This window comes from Buceros rhinoceros, unplaced genomic scaffold (genome assembly GCF_000710305.1).
Source record: "Buceros rhinoceros silvestris isolate BGI_N320 unplaced genomic scaffold, ASM71030v1 scaffold9554, whole genome shotgun sequence".
Taxonomy (NCBI): domain Eukaryota; kingdom Metazoa; phylum Chordata; class Aves; order Bucerotiformes; family Bucerotidae; genus Buceros; species Buceros rhinoceros.
In genome coordinates, this window is record NW_010408775.1 from 17,503 (window position 1) to 30,092 (window position 12,590).

At 45.2% G+C, this 12,590-nt stretch overlaps 1 protein-coding gene across 1 annotated transcript; it reads right to left on the reverse strand.

Moving 5' to 3' along the window:
- Positions 1 to 3,990: 3,990 nt before the first annotated feature.
- On the reverse strand, positions 3,991 to 11,870 carry LOC104492418 (mastermind-like protein 2; the record flags this gene model as incomplete). The annotated part of the gene is made up of 3 exons (XM_010134976.1): positions 3,991 to 4,973; positions 8,831 to 8,942; positions 11,667 to 11,870. Coding segments are annotated over 3 exons (1,299 nt in total), but the record flags the coding sequence as incomplete, so codon positions are not given.
- Positions 11,871 to 12,590: the final 720 nt, after the last annotated feature.

Genomic DNA, 12,590 nt, shown 5'->3' on the forward strand with positions numbered 1-12,590 from the left:
TGCTGTGCTGCAAGACAACTCCAACCCATTCACCAGGAGCTAGGACACCATGTGTCCTTTGTTAACCCTTGCTGGTAATGAAACCATGTCTGCAGTCAGTAGGAAAACATCGCAGCTCTCTTGCAAAGAGACAGACAAAGCTCCCAGAAGCTGCCAGATGCTCATTTTTCTCACCCCCTCCTAAATTATCACTGTAATCTTAATTTACTCAAACGAGCAGCTGACTAAACAGACATTCATTATAAAATTCATATGAAGAAAAGAGACACTTGAGATATTTTTGATTGATTTACTTGGCAGAGTTTTGATAGCTACTGAAAAACATACTATTCATGTTTAGGTGAAAAATAAATGAAGTCAAATAAGTGTCACTGCATAGTACTAGGAGGTATATACAGCCACATGTAAAAATGCATAAACACAAACATTTCTGTACAGCAACTTTTCCTTTCAGTCTGTATAGAGAAACACGGGTTTATAATATGGGGAAAATATAAAGCAGACACACATGCAACAAGGACATGACAGTTACATAGGTCCCACCTGCCTCCCAAGAGTTACAATAATAATAATAACAATAACAACAATAATAATAATAATAATAATAAAAGCCTTTTTCAGGGAAAAAATTTGAAACCTGGAATGTTTTCATGTTGAGGTTTCCAGAGAGCTTCAGATGTCAAATATATCTGAAGGTGATTTAAAGGCTTGATTCAAAGCCCCGTGAAGGCAATGGAAAGAGTCCATTGGTTGCCGTGAGCTTGGGGTCAGACCCAGCTCTTTAACCACGATCCCATTCTGCCCTCCCCCAGAATCCAAAGTTGAAGTCTGCAGATAAAAATAAACAATCGTATCATACAAAACTTTGTATATAGAATACAAAAGGTAACCGTTGACTTTTTGTATAAAATACAACTTTTCGATAGTATATTTATTTCACATATGTATAAATATAACCCAAATAATATGATTTTTATTATTCCTACCAAAATATTATTACTTTTTGTTTTTGTTTTTACAAAAGTTTACAAAACAAATAATTCTTTATATTTACAACCCAATACTGCGAAGAGTGCCTGGTCAGTGATGAAAAATAGACTATAAGGGTAGTGCATTCAGCCATTGCAAAGAAAGGAAAGACACTAGCTCCATTCGGATACGAGTGTTCTGAAGAAATGATACCGGATTCAAGTTTTGGTTGCAAGAATCTTACACAGGCTCACACTTCAAATGCATCAGACGTATGCAGGTGGCCTCTACCTGTGTTGAATTTCCTTAAGACAGGATGAAACTTTGATCCCAGGGATGGCTCTCATAGCCCAGTGTCTTCTGCATTCCAGGCTGAGGCCGGTGGGACAAAGCTCAGCACTGAATCCATCACCGGATGATATCCTGAAGGCTTGGGACCAGCTCCTCAGCTGGAATTTTTTATTACATTTTTTGAGTATCTGGAAAACGATCTGGTCTTAATTCAGAAACCAGGGTTGCCTTTTTCAATGGCAGGTGAGGGGAGTTGAAATTACCAGCCTTTAATGCCCTTTGCTCATGATGATACTAACTCATCTTCTGCCTTGGTGGCATCGCAGTCGTCTGTTCCTACCAGAGCTTCAGCAGTCACTGCTGACCTGCTTACGGACGGGGTGTGTGCCTGTGTGTGTGACAGATGAGTCGATCTCCCCTCTGCTTCAAACTCATGTAGCTACTATTACAGACTAGTTTTGCACAATTTACAGGAGACTCATTTGTTAGACCACATCCGCATCTCTCCAAAGGTAGGTGGGGCACCAGTGACCTGGGTTGAAAAGCTCTTTCAAGACTTGGGAAAATTTGTACTAGCCTATCAAAGGGACTGCATGCCGCCCAGCCAAAACTGGGGAGAAGAGGGAGCTTTCTGGGCAGCTGAGCCACCACTTTACACAGTGCAGGAGTGTGCAACTAGCTGAGGCAGCAGAAGGGACTCTTCAGCAGTCTTTCTCATCCCTCTTGTGAAAAACATGTCTGGGAATGCACAGCATCATGGACCAGCCCGCCTCAACTGGCATATCTAACTAAATGCCCACATTACACCTTTCCTGGAGGTGCTGGTGCTCATTTGTGTGACGATGCTTTTTGAAACATCATGAAAAATTCTGCCCACGTGAAATGACAGGGTGAAATGACTAGAAAAGCCTTATTAAAACCTCTCCTGAGAAATAGGTCAGATAAGTGCAGAGGCTATTGTCAAGTAGTCTACTTGTCCCACTGCCACTAACGAGGATGAATAAAGCACTTGCACAGGGCAGAGCAATGCCTCTTGGCACCGAGGCATGTGAACGTAGGCATTGTGCTCCTTTGCCACATCTAGTTTTAGCTAATTCAGAGGAGGCTGTGAAACATGTCATGCCACATCGTTTTAAAGAACAGCATTTTCATTTGAATTGCAAGATCTGTTCCCATCTATGAATCCTCCCGACTGACTCACTGCAGAGCTGCTTTACGGTGACAAAGCACCTCCTTCTGATGCCCTTACTGACCAAGTCTGTAGGAGGAAAATTTATCGTGGTCAAGACTACTCCCTGTCACTGAGGTCAAGTGCTGTGGAACAACCTGTATCCCTGCTGCACTGCTCTGTTAGCCTCCAAGGCAAGGTGGCTGCAAAATGCCTATGGGAATGGTCCTTGCCCCAGGTTAACTCTGTACTGATGCACAGAAATTGCTCAGGGCAATGTTAGCTGGGCCATCCTCAAACCCAGAACAGATGATCGAGTCTAGTGCCCAGAAATACTCCCCAAAACTATTTTAATTTACAAGCACAGATGCAGCTCAGTGGAGTTTCCTACTGTGAGTAACCCAGATGGTTATACCTCATCTGCATGCTAGTTTCAGGGGCAGAGCCTCTTATTCTCTGCCCAGAGGCTGTGGGGACCTGGGCCATCATTGGACCTCCTTCAACTCCCCCCATGGGGCAAAGGCAAAGTGGGATGGAGCCAAAATGCTGTGCAATCAAAACGATAGCCTCTCCTCAGACAGGGATGCTGGCATTTCTGCTGGGATAAACCTGTTTGATAGAAGAGGACAGAGCTGAACTACCTGACGCTCACCATGGCTTAAGATGAAAATGAGGTTAGTAGCCCTCCTATAAGCTGGTCTAGGAAAGTAGTCAGCGAGGGTCAAATCGTGAGCACCCTTCTCACTTAAGTTGTCCATTAAGTCACTGGAGTCCCTTGAGTAGGGCAAGGTGGCAAAGTGAGGATCCTGAGCTTTGGTGTAGTTCATCTCATGTTTCCCTCAATGACCAAAATGATTGCGCTGCTGGCAGGACAGCAGCGTCCTCTGATGCTCGCTGAGAGCACTGATGAAAAGGAGAAAGTGAACACTAGAGCACATTGAGTAATGTACTGGATGATCTGTCTCCTTCTTCCCTTGGATGAGACCACTTACCCTTTTGTGTGCTATAAAACATAGAGGGTTTAAACCAAAATCATTGGGAAAGCAAATGTGAGTTTGTACTGTGTAGAAGTAAACAGTTTTTATAACACAATGAGATTTACACAGGGCCTGATGCTGTCAGGGCTGAGTAGTCCCGAGAAAGTGAAGGGCCGCGAACACGATGACTGAAGATCTCTGGACCGCTTGGGCTCTTATTTGCACTCAGAGAAATGATGTTCCACAACCCATGTGTGTGCGAAACTAAACACGTTTTTCCACGCAGCCCCTGTGAGACGAACGGATGGATTTGAAATGCGCTGGGCATCGGTGTGGGGAACAGACCCTTCATGTGTTCTCACTCCTTTGTGACAGGCATGACTATCGCTTATGTTATTGTTTCATTGGGGGAGACTTCAGTTTTGTTTCTAGAGCAACTCCTCAGGCAGGGAGGTTGCCCTACCTAGAATTTTAAAGGACAGCCCCGTTACTGGAGTGTAAATTAATAAAGCAGGTTGTTGGCATCTAAAGAGAAAGCTAATGTCCTTACTGCCTCTTCATCTGGTTTACCCTTGGTACTGTCACTTACGAGTGGTTCCCCAAAATTTCATCAAGGTTGATGTCTTTCATCCAGTCATCATTACCAGGTTCCGTTTTCAGTAAAGAATCTATAAAGTCCGAGTCACTGCTGAGTGCAGGTCCTATACTGTCACCTTGCTGGCTCAGAAAGTCAAATGCTAGGTCATTACCATGGTCGCTTCCTTGGTAAGCCCGAGAGTTTTGGTTGGTAGGTGTGAAACTGGTTGATGGCAGAGATGACGGAGGTGTCATACTTGTTCCTGGCTGACTTAAGGTAGGCACAGACTGTCCTCTCAGCTGACTAGGTCTTACACTGAGACCTCGTAGTGAGCCAGCGGATTGTCCATTTAGAGTCTGGTGCATTTGGTTTAGAGGAGGCCTCATTTGGACTCCCGCCGTTAACTGATTAGGAGGTGCCAGTGCACGCTGAGGAAAATGCTGGTTGCCTACGTTGCGTTGCAAAGACTGGTTAGGATATGGAGTGCCAGTGGGGAAACGGACCCCCGTGGGTTTCAGTGCATCCTGCTGCTTCACTGCAGCTTCTTGCGGGGCCCAGTTCTGGGCAGTGGCATTTGCCGTGATCATCACGTTGGCTGGCCTTTGCGCAGGGATACCGGTGGCTCCATGGTTCAAGCTTGGCTTCACTTGCTGCGAGTTGACCACTGACCCTGTCCCAAAAGCCGCTACGTTGTTTCCCTGTGTCATGGTTTGCTGTCTAGACATCATGGGGTTATTCTGACTGGGCAGGACTTGATTTTGGTTTCTGTGTGGCTGCATTTGATTCATTCCTGACGTCACGTTGTATGCACTTGGTTGGTTGCAAGGAAGGTTCCCGTAGCAGCCCATACTCCGAGCAGCAGGAACAGAAGGCATTCGGTTCCCAGCGGGGGTGGACATGAGGCTGGAGCTCTGCGGCATGATGCTATGAGTTGAAATAGGGTTGGATAAGGACATGTTGTTGGAGTTCATGCTCACAGCAGGTGAACCACCTGGAAGGATGAAAACAAAAATGTTAAAACAAGCACGAATGCGTCAATGCATGGTGTCACTCAAATATCAACAGGTTAAAAGAAGTCCAGTTTTCTAGCAGCAGACTTTCACAAAGAAGACGCTTTGCTCTTGAGAGGACTTGCATGAACTTGCCCCAGGCCTTAAAGATGCCTATTGTCCAAAGGGTTGTTTTGTCTATATGAATTCATTGAATTCATCTCTTCAGAGAACATCAGATAAGCCAAAGCTGGTGCTCCTTGTAAGAGTGTTCTCCAAATAAATCAGTCTCAGTGTGTGGTGTGTTTTCCAGTTCTTTGGTCCTTCTAAGCTGTTTTGAGAACTTGACAGTTTTCAGTGTTTGATTTCAAGCCTGTACACCACAGCTGGTCACAGTAATAGCTCTTGCACATCTCCAACATGGATGTAAAGTAAGCTCTTCTTTTCTCCTTCTGCATCATCTCAGACTATGTTGGTCCTTTCAGTTGCAATCACACAGCCTGTTTACAGTGGTATCTGAGACCTATCAGCCATTTCCTTGTGAGCTATGTTAATTCTGTTTCACCCTGGTTTCTTAACCAAAATAGTACAATGTCAGAAGCTTTAAAGGACATCACCTGAACTATTACCTTTATCAACCAAAGCTGTGGTTTCATTGAAAAAAATGCCATTCTAGTTTGAAAATGTTCTTTTACATCAGCCCAACATCCCTTCCTAAATTCTTTATTCTCAGGCTGTATCAGCTCCCCAGTATTTTTGCTGAGCTCTGCATTAGGTCCCTAGGGCTTTTAATTTTTTTGTCATGGCATTAGGAGCCTTCCTTGGAGTTTCAAGACTAAATAAAAAGTGACGTTAAGAATTTGGAGAACCTCTCAGCCAGCTCTTTTAAAACGCCTGAAGACAAATTATGCGCATACATATTTAAAAAATCTATGTTTAGGAACAGCTGTTTAATATACTGTTCCTGTTGAAATTTCACCACAATAATGTTCAGTTCCCTCAGACTGGAACTGAAGAAAAAATTATCATATATTTCTGCCTTTTCTGCATTATTTTATATGTATTCTATTTCCATTTAGTGATGGATGCAAAGGATTCCTTTCTTCCTTAAATAATTAATAGTAATCTTTGTCTGAAGTCAGTCCCCAAGCTGGGCTGTCTCTGGGACAGGAAATGCTATGAGGAGTCCATAGGGACAGAGGGACAAGCAAATTCTCCCCCACATCCTCCCAGGGAGCCCCCCAGCTGAATTTAGCTCTGGAAATGAAGAGGAGAAAGTTGGTGCTCGGCACGGAACGTCATGATTAACTGCCTCTTTGGCTTGGCTGGTGGGTTGTGCACTGCTCACTGCTGTAACGTCTTTTCACAGGCATGTCAGAGATGGGGACCCCGATTCTTTTGCTCCCTTGTGTCAGTACTAAAGAGGAGAAATAGCACAGAAATCGGTGGCCTTTCAAAAGACCTGGAACAGCCATCTGGGGAGAGCTAGTTCCCACCAGCTGAACTACAAGTTTGTGGAGTCACTTCACTTGCCACTGGGATGGAGCCCCTCGTGGGGTGACTCTGCCAGCTGTTGAGGAGCCCCAGGGCTACCATCGCACTGCTCCTGCAAATGCCACATTCTTTAAAGAGCACAAGTGGTTGGGACACGGGTTGTACTTGTGCAAAAGACGAAGCTTCCTCTTTCTTTGTATTGCTATTTTTATCCTTTTATTTTTAACACAAATATTTTCCATTCTGATTTCTTCCAGATGGGAAGAAATGTCTTCCTCGGCAGCACTGTGTACAGCTGCTGGGCATCCCAGGCTGCGGCGATTCAGAGAAACGCCTTCACTGCCTGATTCACCTGCTCTTGTGTGGAGGGTTTCTTGCCACAACATGGCATGATGGGGAAAATTATAGAGGAATAAAATGCTTAACCAAGTGTCTCCAAACCCCTGCGGTATTTTACTTAACTTTTTGTCTCTTCTTCCTTGACCTGAGCAAAGCTATTCCCAGAAAAAAGGGAACGGATTCCCTGCTGTTACTCCCTTATGCAAGAGTTTCCTAATCACTCCATCTGGTAACTTTGCTGCAAGCTCCCAGCATGGCCTTTTCTCCCAGGCTCGCCTGAAAAGCTGCTCTCCTCCCTCGGCTCACTCAGCAGGGACTTGAGATTTGAATGGGCAAGAGCTGCCAATCCCACGTGTTTCAAACCCAGGAGATGGGACTCCAAATACCATGAGACTGGCAAAGAGTCCATCAGATTAAGAACAACAAGAACAGCCACAAAACAATGGTGATCTACTTATTTTGGAGCCTTTCACAGATGTGGCTGCAGTCATTTCCATTTTCTCTCTGGGTCTAGAAGTGGATTGGTTTTAAGTAAAAGCCAGCTCTCAGTTATTCCCTTGATTCCCGGAATGAGCCTTTAAACAGCACACTAAGTCACAGGATTCCCCAGCAAATTGCTAGTGCTGCCAAAGTGTTTGTTTAACGAGCGCAGGGTACCAAGCCAGCAAGCAAAGCCCTCTCTGCCCTGTGGCATTGCCCTCACCATGGTTATTACACCGGCATCAGGACGTTGGTGCAAATTAACTGATGATGATAAACACTTTGGCCCACTAGAAAGCAGCAGTTTCCAGACTGCAGCAAGTTTATTGCTGCTAGAACTTGTCAACAAAGCAAAGGAGAGCATGAACGTTGCCTGAGCAGCTCAGCCCGGCCCTTCCGTGTGTAGCTGGGCTGTCAGTGCCATGGCCAGCAGGCTGGGCCAAGGGGCAGCATGTGAGCGAGCTGCACTTAGGAGCTCATTACAACTGTAACGGAAGCTCAAAAAGTTTTGCTACAAAGGACAGGTAGGAAGGAAAGATTCAGATCTCTGGCTGAATCTGCAGAGCCAACAGTTACAGAAAAACAAACAAACCAAAACATCTTTTTTTTCCTCAGTGTGTTCTATACAAAGATACACTAGAAGGCAAAGGATCCTTTCTACACTTAAATGCACAGACGCTTTGCAGTATAAAGAACATCTTTTGATCCCATCTGCTGCATTTCCCCCCACCTTCTCTCTCTCCCCAGCATCCTTCTCCTTACTCTGCCTTTGCTTTCAGAGTAGCCTCCAGCTAACCAGCAAGGTGAACAGTACATAAAGCCAAACCAGCAGTGCTGTGCTCCCAGAACTAGACTATCCAAGCAGGTGAGGGCACTAGAGCTGAAGGAAAGGACTCGTCCTGGAGTGTTAGGCATTTTTTGCCCTGGGCAGTTCTGCCAGAAGCAGGGTCTTTTACCCTACCGTTTGACTGATCTGTTGAAATGCTGCTTGCAGAGCAGTGCTGAGGCCATCACTGTGCCATATTAAACAGCCCAGAACTTTCAGCTGGTAGCTCTGGTTGCCCATGATGGTGTCATGCTAGGTACTTAAAAATCAGTGTGAGGGTCTTCATGCTGTACATGAGGAGGGAGGGATAGTTCTCAGTCTCTGAAGCAAGGTGTACCACATACATGGGAGATGCATCTGGAATGAGTGAAGTTGCATAGTCCAGAGCACACCTCTGTATCAAGTATTTGGGTGCACATCTGCCTCAGGCAGTGCTAATGGGAAGGGTATCAGCCCTTCCTTCGCCATGTCTGAGAGATGCAGCATCAGCCTGGATGAACCACCAGCTGATTCTCCTGATCATACATCATCACTTCTCAGTGGTGGGGAACAGTAAAGTAAATAGCACAGGAGAGCAACGGCCACCACCCGCTGCCTCTGCAGTGATGTAAGTGGATATGCAGAAAATCAGACCCTGGTCAACAGTCCATGCATGGCTTTTCTGGACGGTCTTCCAGCCGGAAGGAAGGAAAGAGTTTCATTTAGCCCATGGTCACTTACCAGGATATTGGTTTGTTTGTTGCATGTTGACCACATTCCTTCTTTGGTCTTTATAGTCTGGTGGTGGTCGTGTCAAATGTCTGTTCAGCTGATCTTGTGGAGTTATCTTCTCCTAGAGGATTAGAGTAGACATACATTAATTTGCTTTTCTTTACGCTTTCCTGGCTCTGTGTTTTGCCCACTTCCTTCTTTTCTCAGTATGTACAAAGCTGAAGTATTCTTTCCTTTCACTCTGTCTGGTCCACAGGAGAGGCATCTGTGAGCCTGTGCCATCATCCACTGAAGTCTGCATGGAAACCCTTCTGCTGGCTGCATTGTGTTTGAGTCCGGACTAACCTTCCTTAAAACCACTGAGAGATTCTCAATCTCTGAGAACACCGGTCACGTCAGCACTGCAGTACAATTCCAATGTCCACACCATCTTGCTTACCATGCTTATCAGACAGAGGGGCCCGATGCTTCCTCAAGGCTCCCTCCCTGTCTGTGCAGCTGAGTTTGCCACTCACCATTGCCCTGCGCTTCCCTGTACACGTACGTGGTGCTGTCTTTCCTCTTACAGTGGGAGTGCAAGCACTAGAGGAAGGACAGCAAGGAAAGACTGCAGAAGGAACTATTTAGTAGAGTAGGGGAGACTTTTTTATTTGGGGCCTGCAGGGACACATCTCTGGTGAAGGGAAGATAGAAATCCAAGTCCTTGAACTGACATCTGACTAACTGTTCATAAAGATCTGGAAAGCACAGGCACCAGAGTCAATGCCAAATCTCTCATCAGCATCAGAGTGACTGTGTGCCTCCAGAGTGCTACTGGCCACCCATGAGCAACAGCTCCTCGGGATATGTGGCCCCATGGCAGGAAGATGTGGGTTCGACCACCTCAGTCACTGGAAGTCATTGCCAATGCACATGTGCCTCCTGCAGTCATGCTTACTGGGCAGCTACTGGGCAGCCTTCACTTCTTCTCTGCAACGCACCTGAGTTTCATGCTCAGCTGCCAGAATGGCAAACTGGTTCACCAGTGTGAGACTCAGGCGCTGCCTGGTGATGGGAGTCCATCAGTGTAATGTGGGGATCTTCTCCCTGGAAAGAGCATGCACATGGACCTGCTCATGAAAAACCTGGTTTTTCTTCTGCCAGGAGCACTTTAAAACACTGGAGAAGGGCCTTTCTTGCAGTATTTAGGCATTTCTGTAATGCTCTCTGGGAGTGAGGGGTCTGATTAAGATTTATAAGGCTTGTTTTAACATACTGCTTGACCTGAGCCCTTGTGAAGAAGAAAGGCAAGTTATCTCCCAGGAAATCCCTGCCACGCATGTAAAAACTGTCGGCAGGCTTTGTGTGTATTTCCAGGTACATGATACAAAAGCAACAGCAAGCTAGTAAGAAAAACAAATTCTGTAGAGCAATTTTAATTTCTATTGTATTTAGATTTAGGAAGAGCTATTTGAACAATTAACTTTTTGTTCTGCTAAAAATTCTGTGAGAAAACTGCAGCATGTAGAGATGACTTGAAACTTAAGTTTTTGTCTTGTATAAATTAAGAAGTCAACAAATATTTCCCTTATAGGACAAATGAAATCCTTAATTTCAAGCTCAAGCTTTCTAATTGCATTTTTGGAATGGAAAGAAATTTGTAAACAGAAATATATTTTCTATAAAAAACCTAAATAATTTTGTTTTGAAAACATTCCCACAAAAACATAAATGTTTTTCCACTTCTGTGTGGTTCTGTAATTAGTGAACAGCATTCGTCGAATGTGTCAGTATTTCTGAGTCTGTATCTTTACACAAAAAAGAAAGTTTTGGATTCAAAATGTCAGGCCAGCATGAATGGGTCTGCCCCGTAGGCTGAGAGGTGCAGGGTGAGGTAAATAAGCCATAGGCTTGTGGTTCGCTGTAAGCCTGGGAGAAGCAAAGCAGGTGGTGGTGTCACCTCCACCCTTCCCCAGCACCCTCCCTGCAGCCCTTCTCTCATTGCTGCAGGGCACCCACGTTGCTTTCTGCCTGCCTTGAGGATGTGCCAAGCCCAGCTCCTCTTCTAGGACTTCTCTCTGTGCTTTGCCAAGCAGGACTACCAAGGAACGATCAATATGAGGATGCAGAAGGCACATGTTACTGCTCTGGGCAGCTGGGACTCCATCCTGTTACATTGGCCATGTGTGATGGGGCCATGAAACACCTTCAGGTGACACAGTTCATGCAATATCGATGGCAATTTCAGTTTAGTGGAACTAAACTAGTGGGGTTCAGCACTTATCATTGCCAACAAGACCACAGATATCCCCCACGCCTCATAAACCGACCAGGAACTCCCAACCGGTCTCTCAGATACTAAAGGAGAGAGAACTGGCTACAAATATTCGGAAATGCAAAAAAGAAAAGCAGAGAAAGGAGGACTCCTGTATGATCCCAGCCATGCACCCAAATTTGAACACTGAAATCAATGTATCTGATCCTTGTTTACACACAGGCACTTCATAAATGCTGTGTGGATTGCAGAGCCTGGAAGTCAACCTTCCTTTGTGGTCAAAGCAGCGTAGCAGTGCACCTTAGCTTATCTTGCAAAGAAAACCACTGACAATATTCATGTGCCTCAAATTAAGCATGTACTTAGACTGTTCTCAAAATAGCTTGGATACTTGGGTTGTTTCATAAAAACTGAAGAAGAATTCAAAAGGGCTTAGCAAAGTGCTGAAAAATATGAGGCGTGCTCTAGAAGGTCAAGGCATTGCCAAAATGACCTCAAAGTTTGTGGGCTTTCTTCTCCCTGTCTTAGCTTTCTTTTCTATTGTTTCTAGGATAAGCTTTTCCATGTAAAATAAGGAATTAGAAAACTTACGGCTTCTGCCAACATCTGCTGCTGTAGAAGGAGTTGTTTTTGCTCCATCATTTGCCGTTGCAGAGCTTGTTTCTTTTCCATCAGTTGCTGATTCAACATCGATTGCTGGGATGAATTCATGTAACCACTTCCAGTGTTTGGATTTGAGCAAGAACTGGAGCTTGGAGTGGGGCCAGCTCCCTGGCCTACCACAGAGTGTTGATCCTGAAACAGAAGAAAGAGCTCGTGAAAGATGACAATAATAACAAGCATCAAGAAAAGGAAATAATCCTTTTCGTGCAATTAGCTCAAGTACAGGACACAGTCCACAGACTCCCAGAACAAGGGACCGATACAAAGGCTTTGACAAAATAAGAAGATTGAGTAACTTCACTGCTCATGGAAGACTCTGAAAACATGCCACGTGGTTCCAGTGAGAAACCTCAGTCTTATACCAGGAGTTTGGGAAACGGCAACAGAAGTAACGGAGCCGTCCTGGGGATCTTTCAGGAAACTTGCATCAGGCCGTACAGCATTTTGTTTGACCACAGGGGAACAAACTCGGCATGTGCTGGTTCCTACCATCTGGCGAGCAGCAGCGAGAAGTTACAGACCCATGGCTAGAAGAGGCATCTATTCTTAGAAAATACAGAAGGTAAGTTGATACTTCACAGCAAGGGAATGGTGCCGCTTTCCTTCGTCCCGTCACCTCCCTGACAAGAGCGATCTCAGAGGTTGCTAAGTGACTCCCATTAGTGGCAGGGTTAAATAGGCTTAGAGTTTATGAATTTCCTTGCTAAAACAATTGTGTAACTGGGCAGGACTTTGAAGAGTGCTTTAGGATCCCTCTGGTCTTTGTGATGGATCTAGATCTGCTTCCTCTTCCTTGAGTGCAGCTTCATGAGGAAGGGGTGGCAAAAATCATCTCTGAAGGCAACGGGGAAG